General features: G+C 66.2%; 1 protein-coding gene across 6 annotated transcripts in view; it reads left to right on the top strand.

Annotated features, from left to right (window-relative positions):
- The window catches only part of TSNARE1 (t-SNARE domain containing 1), an 88,876-nt gene that overhangs the window by 65,474 nt on the left and 4,442 nt on the right, over positions 1–18,960 (top strand). For 4 of the 6 annotated variants that reach the window (XM_029923712.1, XM_029923710.1, XM_029923713.1 and 1 more), the window contains 3 exons: positions 3,237–3,398; positions 14,195–14,267; positions 15,459–15,917. In XM_029923712.1, the coding sequence (XP_029779572.1) occupies positions 3,237–3,398; positions 14,195–14,267; positions 15,459–15,917 (694 nt within the window). The remainder of the gene's footprint in view (positions 1–3,236; positions 3,399–14,194; positions 14,268–15,458; positions 15,918–18,960) is intronic. The other 2 variants (XM_029923711.1, XM_029923709.1) reach the window with 1 other exon arrangement.

The following is an 18,960-nucleotide window of genomic DNA, read 5'->3' as shown; positions in this document are numbered from 1 at the left end:
GAGGGGGGCCCTGACCTGGGGAGGCGAGGGGGGCCCTGACCTGGGGAGGTGGGGGGGCCCTGACCTGGGAGGTGGAGGGGGCCCTGACCTGGGGAGGTGGGGGGGCCCCTGACCTGGGGAGGTAGGGGGGCCCTGACCTGGGGAGGTTCGGGGGCCCTGACCTGGGAGGTTGGGGGGGCCCTACCTGGGAGGTGAGGGCACCAGAGGAGGTGACGGGGGCCTAACCCAGGAGATGAGGGCACCTGGGGAGGTGAGGGCACGCAGACACCCCTTTGCTCCCAGCTTTCGCGTTGCTTCCTCGGAGCTGCAGACTCCAGGGGAGGTTCTGTGCCGTGTCCTGTAGCACCTCTGTTCCGAGGCTCTGACTGCTCTGTTAGTGGGTCTGCAGGGACCCTGTGTAGACACACTGGGTGTTCCAGCCCAGGGTGGGTACAGTGAGTGTCCTGTGTTTCTGTCCCGGGTGCACAGGTGAGGGGGCCTTGCGGCAGCTCTCACCACAGGATTGTCACACGAACCTGGGAGGGGCCAGGCCCTGTGGGGCCCCCCTGCTGCTCTGGGACGGCCTGGGGGAGGGGCAGGGGTGAGGCAGTGCACACACGCTCCTCTGGGGGCAGCACCCTTGCCTCCATACTGGGATGGACCCAGTCTATGACCTGAAGCTCACCTGTACTCATGTCACTTTCTTGAGCGCCTGCTGAAGGCAGGGCCTCTGGGGGCAGGGGTGTCAGCTGCCTCCCACGGGGTGGGCGCTGGGCTGGGCAAGCAGGGGACTCGCCAGGGTGGCACAGCCTGCAAGGTTGTGCCCCAGGCCTTGCACCGGGGCTGAGGGGCCAGCAGTTGGCAAGGGGTTTCCCACGGAGTCCCTCCTGGCGGGAGAGCGGCTGTGTGGCGGGCGCCCATGGGTGCGGGTCGTATGCCCCTTCTGCAGATGAGGGCGCTGAGGCTGGAGAGGCGCCGGCTGCGAGCCAGCCCCCCCCCCGCACCACTCACTTCCCCCCGCCCACACGGGAAGGGGAGGTGGTAATTGCCACCTTGGACCAGTAGCGCTTGTCAACAGATTTTTTAGATCTTTTATTTTATATTCCTGTATCCACGTATTTATTTACATAAAGGCCTCTACTGATTGATTGGGGGAAGGGGCTCCGCCTGCGGCTGTGTGGAGGGCGGGGAGGACCCAGCTCTGGAAGGGGAGTGGGGGGGAGGACGTGGGCTCTGGAAGGGGAGTGGGGGGGAGGACCAGCTCTGGAAGGAGGAGGAGAGGACGCGGGCTCTGGAAGGGGGGGGGGAGGACTGGCTCTGGAAGGGGGGGGGACGCGGCTTTGGAAGGGGAGCCTGGTGAGTGCGGGTCTCAGGCTTCCTTCCCTGCCGGAGCGTGAGCGCACCCACCACCTGCAGGGATTGTGGGTGGCACTGGAGAGAGAGCACTGTCTTGTTCCACTGGTGGTCCCGCGGTCACCAGGGCCTCCTGCAGGCAGGTCGCCGGGCCATCCGGCTGTCCCTGCGTTTCCTCGGTGCAGTCGCACACACACACACACACACCATGTGGCCTGCCTGTGCTGGGCGGCCAGAACTCTGTGCGGGACCGGCTGAGTCCTCGGTGCGCGGGGCTCCTGGCATGCATCTGCTGTGCCCTTGGGCCTGGCACTGGCTGGGCAGTTATGGGCCCAGAAAGCGTGCCGGCCAGGCTGTGTTCTCCCCGCTGCCCGGGCCATCTGAAAGCTGCCTGGTGGGCCGCGGGGCCGTGGCACAGGAGAGCAGGAAGGAGGGCTCGTCACAAAGGGAAAGGAGAGAGTAGGCAGACTGACCCCCGCAGAGCGCCCTGGGGAGCAGGCATCTGTGGAGGGAGGCTCCGTGACCGACATCCTGCTCTGCATTTCAGCCCCGGCCTGTCAGCCACACTCGTGCAGGAGGGGTGCGGACAGGAGTGTGGGGCTTGCGCTGGGTGCCCTGCCCTCGGTCTGTGTGCCGGTGCTCTCTCTGGGCAGGAGGAGGTGCCATGGTCCGAGTCAGCGCCTGGGCCGGACAGAGGGCAGGAGGGGCGCCAGGGAGGCCGGGGTGCAGCCCGGGGTGCCGAGTCAGCCGGGGAGGAGGCTCAGGCCGGCCCCTCCTGCCGCCCTGTGCCGGTGCAGCAAGGAGCCAGCTGCCTTTAACTCTGCTCCTTCTGGGTCCTGTGGTCACTGGACCCTGGTGTCCCTGTTTGTAAAATGGGCCCATAGCTCTGTCTTTTGCAGGAGGGGCCCGGGGGAGAGTTGACACCACGGGGGCTCGGGGTTGGGGGGCAGGGGGGCACAGGGGGCAGGGGGCATGGGGGCAGGGGGGCACAGGGGGATATGGGGGGGTGGGGGGCAGGGGGCTGCCAGGACGCTCCGCCCATCCTCCAGCCTTCCCTGTTGTCCTTTTCATTTCTTTCTCTCACACACATGCACACCTGCATTCCCACACTCACACGGACACACATGTAGCCACATACACACACGTAGGCACATGTACCCCCGACATGTACACACACGTGTCGCCACACTCACTTCTGTGACATCAAGGAGAGCTTGCCCCTGTGGGGTGCTCAGGCTGGAGACAGCGCCCCACAGGCACCCCAGCACCCCTGCTCAGGACCTGACAGTTGACTCATTGGGGTCAGCGTGGCCCCTCAGAGAGCAGATGGGTGACTGAAGGGAAAAGCCACCATTTTACTGAATCCCCGAAGCTGGTAAACTGGAGATGAGTAGAGAAGCCCTCTGGCTTCTCTTCCCTGCGGCCTGGGCCCCGCCAAGGGATTTGCGGGACGACACACAGTCCCTGGTGGAGTGCGCGCCCTGCCAAGCCCACGCCTCGTGCCCGCAGCCCCTGCCTGCCCGGCTGCGCCGCCTGGTGGGGACCCACGGCCGCCACCAGAGCCGGTGGGCATGTGCCTCCTGTGAGAAGCTGGGGTTTGTGCTGCGCGTGGACTGGCATCGCTGGGGAGTCACGGAGAGCTGGGGACTCGGAGAGCTGGGGACGCCAGGAGGCCACACTTGTCAGGGCTGGGGGGCTGCCGAGAGCGCCCCGCAGCCGGCCTGGGACAGCCAGAGGCCCCGTCAGGGCTGCAGGCCCTGGGCGGTGGGGCCTCTCCCCTCCCAGGAGTGCAGGGTGGGGGTTCCCGGAGCCGAGGCTGAGCCCGCTGTGGCACTGCCGCTGCGAGCCCGGGACAAGGCTGTGGCCTGAGCCCCGCCCGGGCTGACTGGCCTGTCTGTTGACAGCAGAGTCCCCGGGCCCCTTATGCTGAGCTGCCCGACGATGGAAAGATCTTTAACGGGGGTGACGGCATGTGGCAGGGCCAGGAGCAGACGTCCCTTCCAGAGATCACCGAGGACGACGTGGAGGCCATCCGGCTGCGCGAGGAGGCCATCTTGCAGATCGAGGTGAGGTCCTGGCTTGGCGAGCGTGCGCGTGCAGGGGTGCGGCGGCGTGGGCGTGTGCATCCCGGCGGCCTTGTTGCCCGGACTCTGGAGGTGCGTCGGGGACGCAGGAGGCTGCTGGCCCTGCCAGCGGGGGCCTGAAGCCCGGTGAGCCCCCACCCACTCTTCTCCCCTGAGCTTCCCTCCGCTCACCTGCGGGGCCTGCTGGGGAGGCGGGAGCTGGGGCTCTGGGCCCACGTCCTCTGAAAGCAGCTTCGTCCAGAGAAACGGGGACCGGAGCAAGGTGGTGAACTCAGGATGTGTTTCCGGTCCGTGGTCCCACCCAGGGAGGCAGAGTTCAGCCCCTTTCTTCCTGGGCCCCCTCCCCACTGCAGCAGCTGCTTTAGCAAAGCCACACCCCCTCACTATCCTGCCCCCCAAAAGGGGAAGGTGCACCTGCTTGGGGCCCCATCAGGAGCAGCACCAAAGACGGGCCTCTGCTCTCCTGAAACACCAGAAAAGGACCAAACCCGTCTTCACGTCCCTGTCGGCACAGCAGGACCGACTTTTTCGAGAAGCTGAGAAGGGGGTTGAAGCATGGTTGTCTCTAAAGACATGGGGTGCCGGGGTCCCTGGAGGGCAGACGTCTGTGCAGTCTCCGGCTCAGGAACTGAGGCCCTGCGGGAAGGGCCTGCGGCCCCGCTGGCGCTGTGGGCAGTGCAGGCAGGCCAGGGGCCAGGCGAGAGGTGCTACTCTCCACCCAGGGGCCTTGGCCTGGCATCCGGGGAGCTGCCGACCAGGTGCACAGCCCGGGTGTGAGGACAAGGGTGGGGCTGGGAGCCCCTGAGTAGGTCGGGTCCCCCCTCCGAGGTGGGCTGTGGGGCTCCTTGCGCATCGGGCAGCCCGGGCGTGGGCCCTGCTGCCATTCTCTGCGTGGTGAGCATGGGCGGAGGGGTGGGCATTACCAGGGGTGATGGGCCCCACGTGGGGGCCTGTGCAGGGCAGCCGAGATGGAGGGGCCTGGGGCTGTGGGCCAGTCTGGGGCCTGAATCCAGTTGGTCCTGTCTCTGGGCCTCTGAGCCTGGTGGGGGTCAGCTAGCCAAGCGCTGAGCCTCACTTCCCTCCCCTGCCCCGTGAGGGTGGCTGGGACAGCAGGGACTTGCCATGGTGCTCCCGAGGCTGCGTGGCGAGTGCACCTGCGCCTCCCGTCCTCCCCGCCCCCTCCCCCAGTGCTACAGCTGGTCCTGGTGACAGTCCCTCCACGTGATGAGTGAGCCAGGGGCAGAGGCCAGGCTGGAGCCCAGCTGCTTGGGGTGATGGGGTGTCTGTCCAGAGCTGCAAAGGACAGTGGACCGCAGTGGGAGCAGGTTGTGGGGAGCAGCCTGGAGGTACGGGGGTGGCTTACACTTCAGCTGCTGGCAGCTCCCCTGTGAGGCCGGGCAGGCTCCTGACCACCCATGCAAGCTGCCCCCGTCTCCTCTCTGCCCCTCCTGTGGTTGCAAGCCCGGTATTGTCCAGCAGAGCAGGGGCCTCGCCTGTCAGGTGTCCGGCCCAATCCCCAGGGCCCTCGGCAGCCTGCTTGGCAGATGTGTTGAATGAACTCAGACAAGTGGCTGTCCCGCCCCCACCACAGCGGCCTTCCCCGAGCGATGGAGGCCTGTGTCCTGCACCCATGTGCGGGCCTCCCTCCTCCAGGCCGGGTAAGGACCCCCATAAGCAGCCCGTCATCCTCCAGTGGCCCCCACGTGGGAAGTTGCTCCTGTCCACAAGGGTCGTCAGTTGCTGACTTCAGCTCACTGTCCAGGCGGGTCCCTGCCTGCTTGCCCAGCCCTGGACCTGCTTTCTGGCAATGTGGCTGCCCAGGGGTAGGATGGCCCCACTGATGCAGTGCCATCACCGTGTCCTTTCCCTGCCTGGCCCCCACACAGGGTCCCTATGTCCGTGACTAGACCGCCGGCCCAGAAAGCTGTGTGCTCTGTCCCTCAAATTCCTAGCTTCCGCCCAGCTCTGCCGGTTCCACTTCTGTAGAAGTGCTTGGCCCTGGGACAGGGTGGCTCCGCCCCTGCCCCGCCCAGCTCCGTCACGCCCCGCCCAGTTCACCCTCCCTCAGCTCTGCCCCGCCCACCCAACCCGACTCCGCCCTGCCCCGCCCAGCTCCGTCACGCCCCGCCCAGTTCACCCTGCCCAGTTCTCCGCCCCGCCCAGCTCAACCCTGCGGAGCTCCGCCCCACTCCGCTTTATCTAATCCAGCCCCGCCCAAAGGCACTCAGCCCTGCCCCCAGCCCAGTTCCGCTCCACCCTACCCCGCCTCGCCCTGCCCCTTGTTCCCTGCTGTGCCCTGTCCTGCCCAGCCCTGCTCAGCCCAGCTCCTCCCTGCTCCCTGCTCCCAGGTGACTTTAGCAGAGCTGTCCTCAGGCTTGGACTCAGCTGTCCTCTGTCCTGACCCCTGGCCCCCTGCTTTTGCAGTCTGGGCTCCATCATTCTGCCACCAAGTGCTAGCGGGCCTGTGGCAGTGCCAGGCCTTCCCTGGGCCTCAGACCCCCTCCTGTGGGGAGCACTGGCCCGGTGTCATCAGGGCTGCCGGAGCTGGGGAGTGTGAGAGCAGGGCTGCAGGGCCGCACCATAGGGCTAGCCCAAGATGCCCTTGATCTGGACACACTCCCTCCCAGCTGGGAGGCCTGGGCTGGTGGCCTGCCCCCTTTGCTCCCCCTGGGGAGACTGGGTTGAGAGGGAGAGCCCTGGGGACACCCACCCACAGAGAGCTGTGTCTGGCTGTGCCAGGAGCCTCACTGCCCCCCGGGATGGCCGTGCTAGCCTTGGGCTCTGGGAGGCGTAGGGTAGAAGCCTCGCCCCCGCAGAGAGCTGTGCCAGCCTGGACACGCTGGTCCCCAGGCACACGCTCATGAGGCAGGACACTGTCCCCCACTTGCTGATGGATGAGGCCACGCTGCTGGGGCCCATGTGGCCCAGGCCCTGGCCTCTCCTGGAGGAGGTGTGGAGCCAGGTGGGCGGGCGGGTCCTTCTGACAGGGGATGGAGGCGGCTGGGGCACGGCCCGCTTTGCACCGAGCTAGCTCTTGGCCTCCCTGGAGCTCCTTCTTGCCCCTGGTTTGGAGGCAGGTGGTCTCTGGCCTCCGAGCCTAAGGCCCCTTCCTGACACTGGTTCTAGATGGGCCTGGCCCTCGGTGACCGCAAACCTCCCAGAGCTCCAAGGGGCAGGGCATCAGGGCCCACAGGGCAGGGGTTGGTGCCTGGCACCGTCTGGGCCAGCTGCCCTTGTCAGTAGAGAGGAAGGACTGTGTCCATCCCAGTGGAGCTCAGGCTCTAGGTGGGCATCGGTGGGAGGAAGCAGGAGCCACGAGGCACCCACCCAGTCCCAGAGCTGAGGCCCCTCCTCACTGTGGGTTGGTGGGTGACCAGGCGGTGGACAGCTCGGCCCCCAGGCCTTGCTGGGCTGTCCATCACAGCTGTGCCAGAGCCAGTGCCACAGTGCCGGTCAACCCCTCCTCTCAGGGGAGCCTGGCGCGCAGGGGTGAGTCCTGCTTCCTGCCCCCACTGAGGCCGTGCCGTCAGCAGCAGAGCACGTGCAGTCTGGGCAGAGCCAGCTCTCCGAGCCACAACCTCTCCCATTTCTTCTGGCCTCAGGTCCCCTCTCTGAACCCCTTTCCTGGTCCTGCGGGGCAGTCAGAAATGGGGCATCTCAGACAACGGGCTGTGGGGACCCCTGGGGGCACCGTGCTGGCCTCAGGTGGAGCTCAGGATCAGTAACGGGAAGGTGCTTCTCAAGCTCCCGGCTGAGCTCCCTGCCCCGGGAGGTGTGTGGGATATGTGACCCTGTGCCCCAGGGCCGCGGGCGAGGACACTTCTCCCTTCTTTTTCCTGGGTCCTCACAGCAGCAGCCAGGACCACCCGTGGTCCCGCGTGGCCTGTCCCCACCAGAGTGGCGGGCTGTGGGGGGAAGAACACCGCAGGCGGTGGGCAGGCCAGAGCCTGGAGCAGGGGTGGAGGCAGGAGAGGCCGCCGTGGACATGGCGGGAGTTCCTCGCTCCCTTGTGGGGAGGAGGTGGCTGACCTTGGGCATCTCGTGGTCACAGAGGGCAACCAGAAGTCTGGCTGGGGACCCCAGCCCCAGCCATGCCCTTGCCTGGCCACAGGAGCCCCCAGGTCTTCTGGAAGCTTTAGTTGATCTGCAAAGCGGGACAGTGCCACTAGTCTCTTATTGAAAGGGTTAAGGGGACACGAAGGATCTTTGTCAGCCCACGGTGACCATGTGCTGCAGCGCTGATGGCAGAGATGGCAGGGACGTCCCCCGGGCAGAGCCAGAGCCAGCAGGGGCCCCTCCCGGCCCTCCCTGGGGAGCTTCTCTGAGGCCCCTGCCCCAGTTCAGACTCCGCCCGGCCTCGTGTGGCCTGCTGCTGACCGGGGGTCCACCCCATGGGGAGGCTCTGCTGTCACTGAGGTGTGAAGTCAGCTGAGCGCCTAGGCGCCAAGGCAGCGGTGGCCAGGTAGGCCTTCCTGGGTGCCGGCATTTTCCCTGGGGAGGAGGGTTCCACCGGTTCCGGGCGCTGGGGTCCCCCCGCTTCTTAGCGCGAAGAGCCCGGGGTGCTTCTGTGACTCAGCCTCGGAAGCCACTCAGCCTCGTCTCTGCCCAGCTGGTTATGGCAGTTTCAAAGGCCCAGCGGGGCCCACCCCTTGGTGGAGGCAGGCCAGGGTCCCTTCCTAAGAGGACTGCAGCAGGTTTACTGGGGTGGCCGTCCAGGAGGTGCAGCTCCCGGCACACACCCCCCCGCACCATCGCGTGGACCACACTTTCCCCGGTCCCCGTCCCCCAGCCGCCCTGGCTCTTTCCATGCGCCGGCACCTTCTGGCCCGGACCTGTCCCTCCGAACCCTCGAGCAGCTTACTTCTTTTTACTTTTAGGTCTTGACTCAAACGTGGCCCGTCTAGAATTCCAGTGTCCCTCTCCTCTGCCTCACGTACTGTTCCACGCGCTCTGATTTGTCTGCGTTGACGAGAGAGGCCCCATGGAGGCAGGGTCCCTGTCTGTTAGTCCTCGCAGAGCAGTGCCAGCGCCACTTGATGACTTTCCTCCAACAGATAGAGGAGTGGAAGGATGAGGGACGGGTGGGTGGTGGGTGGACTGACGGACAGACGGACGGACTGTTGGTGTTGGAAGAATGGTTGGATGGATGGATGGGGGTGAATGGACGGACGGATGGATGGACAGACAGATGGATAGATTGGTGGATGGTGTGTAGGTGGCTGGATGGGGGGTGGATGGGTGAATACGTTTTAAATGTTGGGGCTCCACAGCAGATCTGTGACTTAATAAGAGGGCTCTGTTGCCTTTATTTATACGCATCATTTTATCAGCCCCCACAGACGCTCCGCGAGACTGAGCACTCCTGCGGTCCAATTTTATCCGAGCCGGAGCGGGGGCTCGGAGAAGCCGCGTCACCGGGCTTGGCCCTGCAGCTCGTGTGCGGCAGAGCGGGGCTTCGCGCCCCGGCCTGATCCGGAGCGGGGCGGGGCTGGCCGGCCCCAGGGTCTGCCCCCTGCCCCTCGGCCTCTCTCCCAGATGGGAAGGATGCAGGCGGTCGCCGAGGGGTGCAGGGCCCAGGAGCCAGGAGTGGGAGGAGCCCCAGCTCGGCCTGCCCACAGCCACTTAATCCTGGTTGAGGCTGGCTCTTCCCGTCTGGAGGGAGGGCAGTGCCTCATCTCCCGGGGTGGCAGGAGGCCTAAGGAGACGGGCACATGCCCCTAGCCACTGCCAGCACATGGCAGGCTTGCCGGGCGCTGGTCTGGCTGACTGAGCTGGGGCCCTGGGCGTCTGTCTGCTCCCGGGCTGGGCATTCGTGTCTGTCCCCCACCACGCATGCCCACCTTACCTGACCTCACCCTGAGGACCGGCGCTCCACACCACCCCCCCGGAGCCGTGTGTCACCTGCCCCAGCACAGCAGCTGCTCTGTTGCCATGGCAGCCTGGAAGGGCGGGGAGGGAGGAGGCCGGGCATGAGGCAGAGCCGTGGGGCCCACCCCCCCGAAGGTGGCATCGTGCAGCCAGAAGGCGGGGGACGGGGAGGGGGTGACGTGGCTGATACCTATAAATATGGGAATAAATCAGTAAAGTTTGGCTGTTCCATTAACCGGAACAGTTGTGTTCATAGGCGGATGGTTGCCAAGATTCTAATTATAAGAGATCGTGTAATAGAAAAAGCACAGTGGTATTTTCTTTCTATTCCTCCTTAAAGTGAAGGGAACACACAGGTGCGTGCGTGCGCTCACGCTTACCGGGGAGTTGTTACGTCCCGAGCAAGGCTGTCATTCCGTGGTGCCAGCAGAAGAAAAGAAAGAAGATTCCGTGAGAGCTTTTAATGAGCTCTGGTTTTAGAAGCGATCAGGAAAATAACGGCATGATTTAAACATTTACTAAGTTGAGGTGTTTTGAGTCTCTCTGTCGCCCACTCGCCCGCTTTCGGGTGCCCACGCCAGGCGCATGGCTCCCAGCGCCTGCCGCCCGCGCTCACTGCACCGCTGCCGCCTGACGTCCCTGGTCGCCGGGCCAGCAGCTCGGGGGCTTCCGGGTCCCAGCAGCTCGGGGGCTTCCGGGTCCAGGGCAAGCCCACCTTCCGTCAGACCTGCGATCCGAGCTGTGCGCGCACCTGGCTCCCACCCCCTCCTGGTGGGACCCGCTCCTCGGGCGTGCCCCCTGGGCCTGCCTGGGAGCTGGGCCCTCCTGTCCTTGGTGTGCTTCTCTGGGAGCTGAGTGAGGCCTGCCCTGGGGCCTGGGGCCCAGTACAGGGACCGGGGGGGACACTTGTCAGTGTCACTTGCCTGTGCCCAGATATTCCCTTTCTGCGTGCTGCCTCCTGCCACTGGGGCTGCCCCTCCGCGCCTCCTCTCATGGGCCCTCCCTCTCCTGGAAGTCGGGGTTCTGTCCCCAGAGCCACCTGGTCCTGAGACCCCACCCATTCTGCAAACAGCCTCTGGATGCGGGGTGAATGGGACACAAACCCCGCTGCACCGGGACGTCCCAGCGCCCGTGGGCCATCTTGCTGCAGCCTCGGAACCAGGCACAGCGGGCGACCTGCGTGGGGAGGGCCCCACACAGGTGCCCGGCGGTCAGCCCCGCCCCCTCGCGGCGTCCCGGCCCTCCCGGCCCTGGCCTGCAGCCCTCAGTCCTGGCAGAGGCCAGCTGCAGTGCGGGGGGCCTCGGGGTGCCCTTGCACCCCTCACGCCTCCCCCACAGGGCTCACTTTGTTGACACAGAGAGTCTTGATTCAAAAGGGTCCTCACAAGGGGCTGCTTTCAAGGAGAAGGCTGGGGCCGTAGGATGTGCAGACACCCCTAGAAGAGGGGCGCGGGGGTCCTCTTGTGTCTGGTGGGGGGTGGGTGAGGTGTCCAGGCCGGGGCAGGAGACAAACTGAATTTGGATCCCAGGCCTTCCGTCCCTACAGGCCAGGGGGGTGAGCACTCAGCACAGGGTGGGCACAGGGGCTCTGCCCTGGTTTGGTCCCAGGGGAACAAGGGGGTGCCCTTGAGCCTGTCCCGCTAGGGGAATGGGTCTAAGTCACACGGGGAAGGAGTCATCTGCAGAGGACATTTTCCCGAACACAGAAGGAGTGGGGAGGGGGCGGTTCTTAGCGTCACTGTTTCCAGGGGCCCAGCCAGAGCTGATGCTCTGTTGTCGCGTCACTGAGCAGGTCGCTGAGAGCATCCTGTGTCACGGGTCCGGGAGGGTGAAGCAGGGCCTCAGGACGTCTGCTCGGGACGAGGGCCGGCCCTGCTCCTGCAGCGTTAGCTGGGCGGTCCGCTCCAGGGCAGGCGGGGGGCAGGGGTCTGAGTGCTGGGCATTCTGAGAAGAGAGGCCTGGAATAAAGAAGGGGGTGTGTGTGATAGGTGACCTTGACTGCCAAGGGGCCAGTGAGTGGGAACCTCCCTGGTGCACAGCCTGAGATGCTGGTGCCCTCCACGCACGGCCCCGTGTGGTCACCCGCATCAGGTCACCTCCTCCATGCTGCCGCCCCGGGCACCCAGGGCTCCGGAACCCCCGCTCCTACCAGCAGACCCGCCACCTCTGCTCCGGGCTGCCCATCTGCTGGGCCCGTCTGGCGGTCCACCTTGCTCCGTCTGTCGCCCAGAGCCCCACGTGTGAGTCGGGGGTGAGGGCAGGGACCCGGATGGCACCCCCACCTCAGATGCCGGGCCGGTGAGGGCTCTTGGCTGCAGGAACACCCTGCCTGGGAGGAGTGGGGCCCGCAGGGAAGGTAGGTGAGGCAGCCGGCAGCCTGGGCACCAGAGTTTGTAGCACGTTGGCCACCGGGTCTTCAAGAGAGTTCTCCCTGGACGTCCAGAACCTGAGCTGCACCGGGGACTCTCTGCTCCGTCCGGGCCTGTCCCAGGTTATTGCGGTCAGCACTGCACCAGCGACGGTTCGCCAGGCCCCTGGGGGGCACGGGGCTCCGTCCCTGCTCCACAGCCCCCTCCTCGCCCTCTCCTCTGCAAGGCTGTGTCCTGTGGGCCAGACTGGGCAGTGGGCAGCACCACACCAGCGTGGCCCTCAGCGGCCCCTGCCCAAGGGAAGAGACACCGTCCATGCACAGTGATCCCACCCAGGCAGTGGCTGCAGTGCGTGACCTCCCTGTGTCGCTGACGTGGTGCCGTCTAGCTCGGCGGTGACCTGGGTCACGTGATTGCGGGCCCAGCATTTATCAGCCACATGCCCTCGGGAGAGTCCCTTTCACCTGCGGGGGACTTGGTTTCCGCGTCTGACCTGTCTGCGGAAGGCGTGCTCACACCCGGCAACGGGAGACTGAGTTAGCTTAGAAAGGCCCCCAGGAGTCCAAGTCCACGTGCATCCAGGGCCAGGCTCATGTGAGAGGCCTCAGTGGCAAGGTCAAGGTTGGTTGTGGCTGGTCTGTGCCCAGCCTCTGACAGGGTTGGGGTGGGAACCGGGGAATCTGGGCGGCAGGCGTTCTGACTGAGGCCCCACTGAGCCTGCAGCCTTTATCTGTGCCCTTGACATTTCCACGTTAGGGCAGAACCTAGCTTGGCACCCCCCCCCCCCCAAGCTGGTGGCCTCACTCAGGGGAGGCTGTGGTGACCGAGATCCCAGAGATGGGCCCGGGCCCGTTCACCCAGGTCACCCAGCACCCACCCACCTGCTGCAGTCCCCAGAGCTGAGGCCCACAGGCCACACGGGCTGCCCTCCTGGCCAGCGGCCGTGTTTCTGCTGGTGGCCATCTGCCCGCAGCGGGGTGAAGGCTGCAATTGAATTGTAGTGGACAGCGCACGTGGCTTTGAGAGCATGCTGATGGCTTCATTTCCCAGCACACACCTAAAAAGAAATAAATCTCCCCGTAATGTTTTGCAGTGGGTGAAATGACCCCTGTGGGAAACGGTCCGGGTTCCAGAACGAGCTGTAGAGTAGGGGTCTTGCCGCCCCCACCCCGCCCCTCCTTGTGGCCTGGAGGAGCCTTCCCCGACGGGGGCCCAAGCCTGGCCACATGCCAGGCACTCGAGGAGGAAGCTGTGGTTTTGCTCACATGATAGGCGAGGGGACCTGGCTCCCAGGTGAACGGCCGTGCCCGGGCCCCGGCTGGCCTGGAGGAGCTGTTCCCTGTGGGGTGGCATTCAGAGAAAGGGTGGCCGTGGAGCCAGTGGGCGCAGGTGCCAGTACCAGAGACCCTGGAGGTCGTAGGCCCTCTTGCGTGCCCGCAACGTCTACTGTTAGCTGGCTGTTGTGACCTGGTGTCAGGCGCTGCCACGTAGGACGGTGGTGGTGTGTGACGTGCCTCCAGCACGTGGCCTGTGAGTGGCGCGGCCATGTCCCTCACAAGCGTCATTGTTAATGGGGTCAAGATGGTTGGGCAGCATGGAGGATGTCGGGCAAGACAAGCCCGAGTGGGGCACCCCAGAGCCTCCTGGTCCAGACTCCTGCGCCGTGCCCATTCACCAGCTTCAGGAAGCCACTCCGTCCGTCCCTGGCAGCGGGGCTCCCGTCCATCCACCATCCATCCGTCTACCTTCCACATCAGCCCATCCGTCTGTCCACCCACTATTTCTCCATTCATCTGCCTATCATCTATCCACCCATCCATCTATCCATTCATCTGTCCACCTCCATCCACCCATCCACCCACCCACCCATCTACCAGCCATTCATCCATCCACTATCCCTCCCTCCCTCCCTCCATCCACCCACCCACCCACCTGCCATCCATCCCTCCATCCACCCATCCATCCACCCACCATCCCATCCACCATCTGTCCATTCACCCATCCACTGTCCATCCGTCTACCCACTCATCCACCGTCCGTCCATCTATCCATTATTCATCCGCCCTCCAGTCATCCATCCGTCTATGCATCTGACCATCCATTCATCCATCCTGCTCCTTCAGGATTTATTGAGTAGTACCTCTGTGCAGGCGTGTGCCAGACGCCGGCTGTACAGAGAGGGAAAGGTCCCATCCTGCTTTCAAGGAGCGCCAAAGCGGGTATGGGGAACAAGGTGTCTACAGGACTGACGGGGCTGTGGGAGGTGCAAACAGTGTTGGTGACACTGTCCTGCACTTGACTGCGGCCCTCCAAGGGCCAACCCCGGGTCCTCTGTGCCCAGTGAGGGGGCTTACAGCTCTGGGAGTCTCAGAGAGCTTGGGACTTGGCCTTGGAGTCAGGAAGCAGCATTCAGACCCCAGCCCTGTGTCTGACTTGGTTGGGGGGGGGGGGGAGACCTAGGCTTCCTTGGCTTTCGCTTAGCACCCCCGATGGCTGTGTGCTTGATCACTACATGTAACGTCTCCCTTCTTGTTTCCACAGAGTGACTTGTTGGATGTAAATCAGATCATCAAGGATTTGACTTCCATGGTGTCAGAGCAAGGAGATGCCACCGGTGGGTATCTGAGCCACCTGCCCCACATCTCCTTGCCCTTTCCCCCAGGTGTGGCAGAGCTGCTTCCTGGATGCATGAGACCCAGGGCAGTTCTGGGGGTCTGAGTATCTGCCTCCCCGCTCCGTGTCCCCAGGGCTCCCCAGCCCCTGAGGAGGGCCAGGCTTGGGGAGCCTCATGCAAGAGTGTGGCCCGTCCATTCTGCTCATTGAAGAGCCCAGGCCTCCATGCTGCCCGCCCTGCATCGTCCTCCCACCTGAGGACTCCCCGGGCTGAGGACAGACTGTCCTAGGTGGAGGAGGGGTCGAGGCTGTGGCAGGTGCCCTGGCAGAGAGCCTGCTTGGGGCCCAGGGTCACCTGGGAGGGGCGGCTCCTCGGGAAATGGGTGCGGCGGGGGCAGGGCTGTGCCAGGAGCAGGCCATCATCCCTGCTGTCTCCGTGTTCCCCCCACTTGAGGACCTCAGCCCCCTCGGCCTGGCCTCTGCACCCCAGGAGGCCACGTGGTTCCTGGGCCCCTGTGTGCGTGGGGGAGGGACCGCGGCTCCCTGGCCCAGAGGCCTGGGGCACCCGGAGCCACTGGCCGGCACTGTCAGCCCCCAGCCAGCCTCTGAGCCCCCATCCCAAGGTTCTGTCCTCCCCACAGGCCGGCCCCTCCTGGGCTGCCGTCTAGCAAGCTCGCCTTCCCTCCTTCTCAGAGCCTGGGCTGCAGGCAGGGCTTCGCTCCACGGCAGGACGGTGGGCGGCCCCAGTGTGCCCTGGCGGTGCGCTCCCCACAGGCCCCTGCCTGGGGCCCCGCGTCCTTGCACCCCTGGCCCCAGTTGGCCTCAGCACGGCTGCCGCCGTCTCCATCCCCGGCTGGGCGTCCCTGGGTGTGCAGAGCGTCTCCGCTCCAGATGGACACCCACCTGCCACCTGGGTGTTCCCTCGGTCCCCGTGGGGGCTGATCAGGAGGGGCCGTCTCCAGGTGGGGAAGGGCGGAGGGACCGGCAGGGGCCGACCTGTGGCCACCGTGGCCAGGGCCTGGGGACCAGGGTAGCTGGTCATGCCGACGTGGGTGACCACACCGTGATGGGTGGCGCCAGGGCCCCGCGTGGGTTCGGGTGGGCACGGCGGACGCCTGGGCTGCGAGCCAGGGGGCGCTCTGCTGTTCCCTGCTGGGCCCGCCTGCCCCTTCAGCCTCTGGTGCCTTTCCAGGGTCCCGCAGCGGCAGGGCTGCATGCCGGCAGAGCTCCAGCCCAGAGCCGGCCGTGGTGGCTCCGCTGCCCGGGCCGGGGCGCGCGCCCCTGCGGCAGGGCCCTCACTCCCGCACCAAGACGCGCAAGCCCAACTTCAGCCCCCAGGAGACGGAGGTGCTGGTGCAGAGGGTGGCTCGCCACTACCCCCTGCTGTTTGGGGCGCTGCGGGCCACGCCCTCCCGGAAGCACCGCGTGTGGAGCAAGATCCTGCAGGCGGTCAACGCCCTGGGCTACTGCCGCAGGGACCTGGGCGAACTCAAGCACAAGTGGAGGGACCTGCGTGGGAACGTGCGCAAGAAGCTGGCGGAGCACCCATGGGCCCCCGGCCTCGTCCTCACCCCTGTCGAGCGCATGGTGGCCGAGACCTTCTCCTCCCCAGCCCCCCTGGGCGAGGGCCAGGCTGCTGAGCCCCTGCCAAGTAAGTTCCCCCCTGCCCCGTGCCCAGGCTTGCGGGGAGCAGGACGCGCCGGGGAGGACTGTGGGCCTGTGGGGAGGACCACCACCCACGCGGGCCTCTCTGCTTCCAGATGGGAAGCAGCTTGGGGTTGGGAGGCGCCGGCCCAGCTGCGGAGCGAAGGAGCTGGGCTCACAGTCAGCTCATCCTGGCCCCTTGCTGGGCCCCTTCTGGGGGGGTCCCACCATGACCCAGCACAGCCAGGCTCCTCCTGAGGCTCAGGGGGCAGAAGACAAGGGCCCATGCTCCCCTTCCTGTTCCCACTCGGTGCCACTCTGCCGGCGAGGCGCAGACCCCCTCCTGTGCTCTCAGTGTGGGGACCCTTCTCCCCGGAGTCCTGCAGCCCCCAGGCCAGCCCAGGGCACACTGACCCCCTACTCTGAGCCTATGTGCCCGCCTACAGGGCCCCCCTTTGCTGGAAGTTTCTGTGCCTGGTGAGGAAAGCATGGGGCACCCGGCGGGGCCTTCCTGCACACGCAGCCGCCTCTGGCTCCAGAGCGGCACGGGCTCGGACTCCCGAGCCGCCTCCTGGGTGCTCCGTCCTGCCGCTCCTCCTCAAGACGCCCACATCCTGGTCAGTCTGCATGGGGGCTGCGCCCCCTCCTCGCGGCCGAGATGGACCCTTTGCTTCCCGGGCGACTGCGGGACACACGTCGGGGAGAAGCCTGGGCAGGACCAGCTCCCTCTTGAAGGCCCCGGAGCGGACTGCAGACTCTGCCCTGCAAGGACAGTCAGAGCCACAGACGCCGGGTGACCAGTGGCCCATCGGACCTTTTGGAGCTCCTCTTGGGAGCTGCGTGCAGTCGTGCTGCTGTTCCTCAGGGCCTTGGACATGGCCGGGCTGTCAGGCCTGGGACGAGGGGCACCCCGCTCCCCTTAGAGGCAGAGCCAGAGCTGGTTTGGGGGTGCAGGGTGTGCACGCCAGAGGGGGCGCTGGCAGTGGGTGGCACTGTGTGCCCACGCCCACCCCCCGAGTCCCTACCCTGGAGCATGGCGGGAACTTGGGGGCTGTGTTCGTCCTGAAGGTCCCCTGTGCCGGCTCAGTGAACGGGCTTATGGTGGGGCCCAGTCCAGCCCAGAAGAGCCTGCCTGCCCTGCTGGGTCAACCGCCTGGTCCCTAGCCCCTTCGGCTCCGTGGGGACAGTCCACTGACTGCTCTCTTAGTCCCCGTGGGCTCCTCCTGGGAGTGTCCCTCCTGGGACAGTGCTGATTGTCACCAAACAGGAGTGCCTGGGACTGGCTGCAAAGCCTGATAGGGGGAGGGGTGGGCAGAGGCTGCGTCTGGGTCAGCACTGGCCCTGGGGCAGGGGTGGGCCTGCAGGAGTGAGGACAGCCAGCTGACGCGGCTGTGGGGCCTCCACAGGGTGCCTGTGCCCTGAGGTGCTGAGGAGCCAGCTAACAGGCTGTACCTTGGGGCGCTCCCCCCGCTTGCAGTGTGTTTGGGGGAACAGAACTAGCGGGGGCTCTGTTGAGGCCCCGGAGGCCCCGGTGCCCTTACCTCTCTGGAGCAGAGGCCCCGCAAGGGCAGTTCCCTCGGAGCAGCCCCCGCAGGGGGTCTGGGGGGAGCTGAGGCCTTCTGCCATCAGCCCTCGACCAGCCGGGATCTTCAGGGTGCGTCACAGCCAGTGGGGTGCCGCAGGCCGTGCAGAGGGGTGCTGCTGGGGCTCCAGACGGGGAGCTGGCCGTGAGCGGGTGGCCAGGGGCAGAGCTGCGATCTGGGGTGGGCTTTGCAGGCCGAGCGCTGAGCGCGCGCATTCCTGGCCTGAGCCTGGCTTCGGCCATGGGGACCACCGCGTCTCCGGGGAGTATTTTACCGTCAGAGTTGGGCTCACGGTGTCCCCAGGGCCTGTGCTCGGTGCAGACCAGACCGGGGCTTTGTCGGAGCCTGGGTGCAGGGTCCTGGGGCAGCCCAGGCTCTGTGTGGTAGCCGGGCACAGGAGGGTCCCCAGTGCCCACGTGGCCGTGGCCCTGCTGTCTTCCTGGGTGCGGTGGCCATGTTCCTGTCCCGAGCACCCTCCACACACCCTCCTCTTTCCTCAAGGGGAGAGAGGTGGGGCTGCCGCTGCGGCCTGGGGGAGCAAGGTGGCTTGTGGGCACAGGGTCCGCCCCACTGGGGGATCAGCGCTGCACTTGCAGGAGAAGCAGGGGTGACCTGGTGCAAGGGGGGGCCAAGCTCTCCTTCCTCTCCTTCCAGGGGGGCTCTGCGTGGAGGGGCTGTGCTTAGGCGGAGGTGGCCTAACCCCAGGGAAGGCACCCCTGCTGAGCGATCCCCTCCGCTGAGGGCACTGTGCCCAGTGGCACTTGTGTTCATCTGGACCTTCTCTGCCCCCCTGGCCTTGGGCCTCCAGCGCGGCCCGGCTCAGGTGGCGCCCAGGGTGCCCCAGGGGGGAAGTACGATTTGAATGTACTTATTTCTGCCTCCGAAGTCCTAACCAAAGTCCGTGAGTTTGGAGGCCCGGCTCCTTTCCGTGGGGAGGGAAGCCTGGGCGTTTGCGGCCCCGGCAGTGAGAGCCGCCGGTCTGTGGGGAGAGCGCCTCCTGCCGCGGCCACGGGCTCGCTCCGTCTGCCGCCACCAGGCTCCCTGGTGACGGAAGAGGAAACCGTGTAGAGGCGTCCTTCACCCGGACTCACACCCAGATCCCCCTGGGCGAATGTCATAGTCTCCACTCACCAGTCCCCGGGCCTGGCCGCGTGTTCCCAGTGGGTCTGGTTACGAATTCGGCACATGTTTTCCTGATGCTGCCTCTTTCCTGCCAGCCCTGCTGAGTGGAATTTTCTGGTCTCCTGGGGCTGCTCGGGGCCTCGGGAGGGTGGCTTCGGTGTGATGCTTCGGTGTGTGTTGACATCCCCCAGGCCCGGGCCTGAAGCCCCCCCCGCTCAGGTGCCCACGGCCAGGGGCAGCGCCTGCCGCCGCCCAGCCCCCCCTCTCAGGTGCCCACGGCCAGGGGCAGCGCCTGCCGCCGCCCAGCCCCCCCCCTCAGGTGCCCACGGCCAGGGGCAGCGCCTG

This window comes from Suricata suricatta, chromosome 15 (genome assembly GCF_006229205.1).
Source record: "Suricata suricatta isolate VVHF042 chromosome 15, meerkat_22Aug2017_6uvM2_HiC, whole genome shotgun sequence".
In the NCBI taxonomy this organism is placed as follows: Eukaryota; Metazoa; Chordata; class Mammalia; order Carnivora; family Herpestidae; genus Suricata; species Suricata suricatta.
Note: the sequence above shows the minus strand (reverse complement) of the source record. Positions and strands in the feature narration are given on the sequence as shown.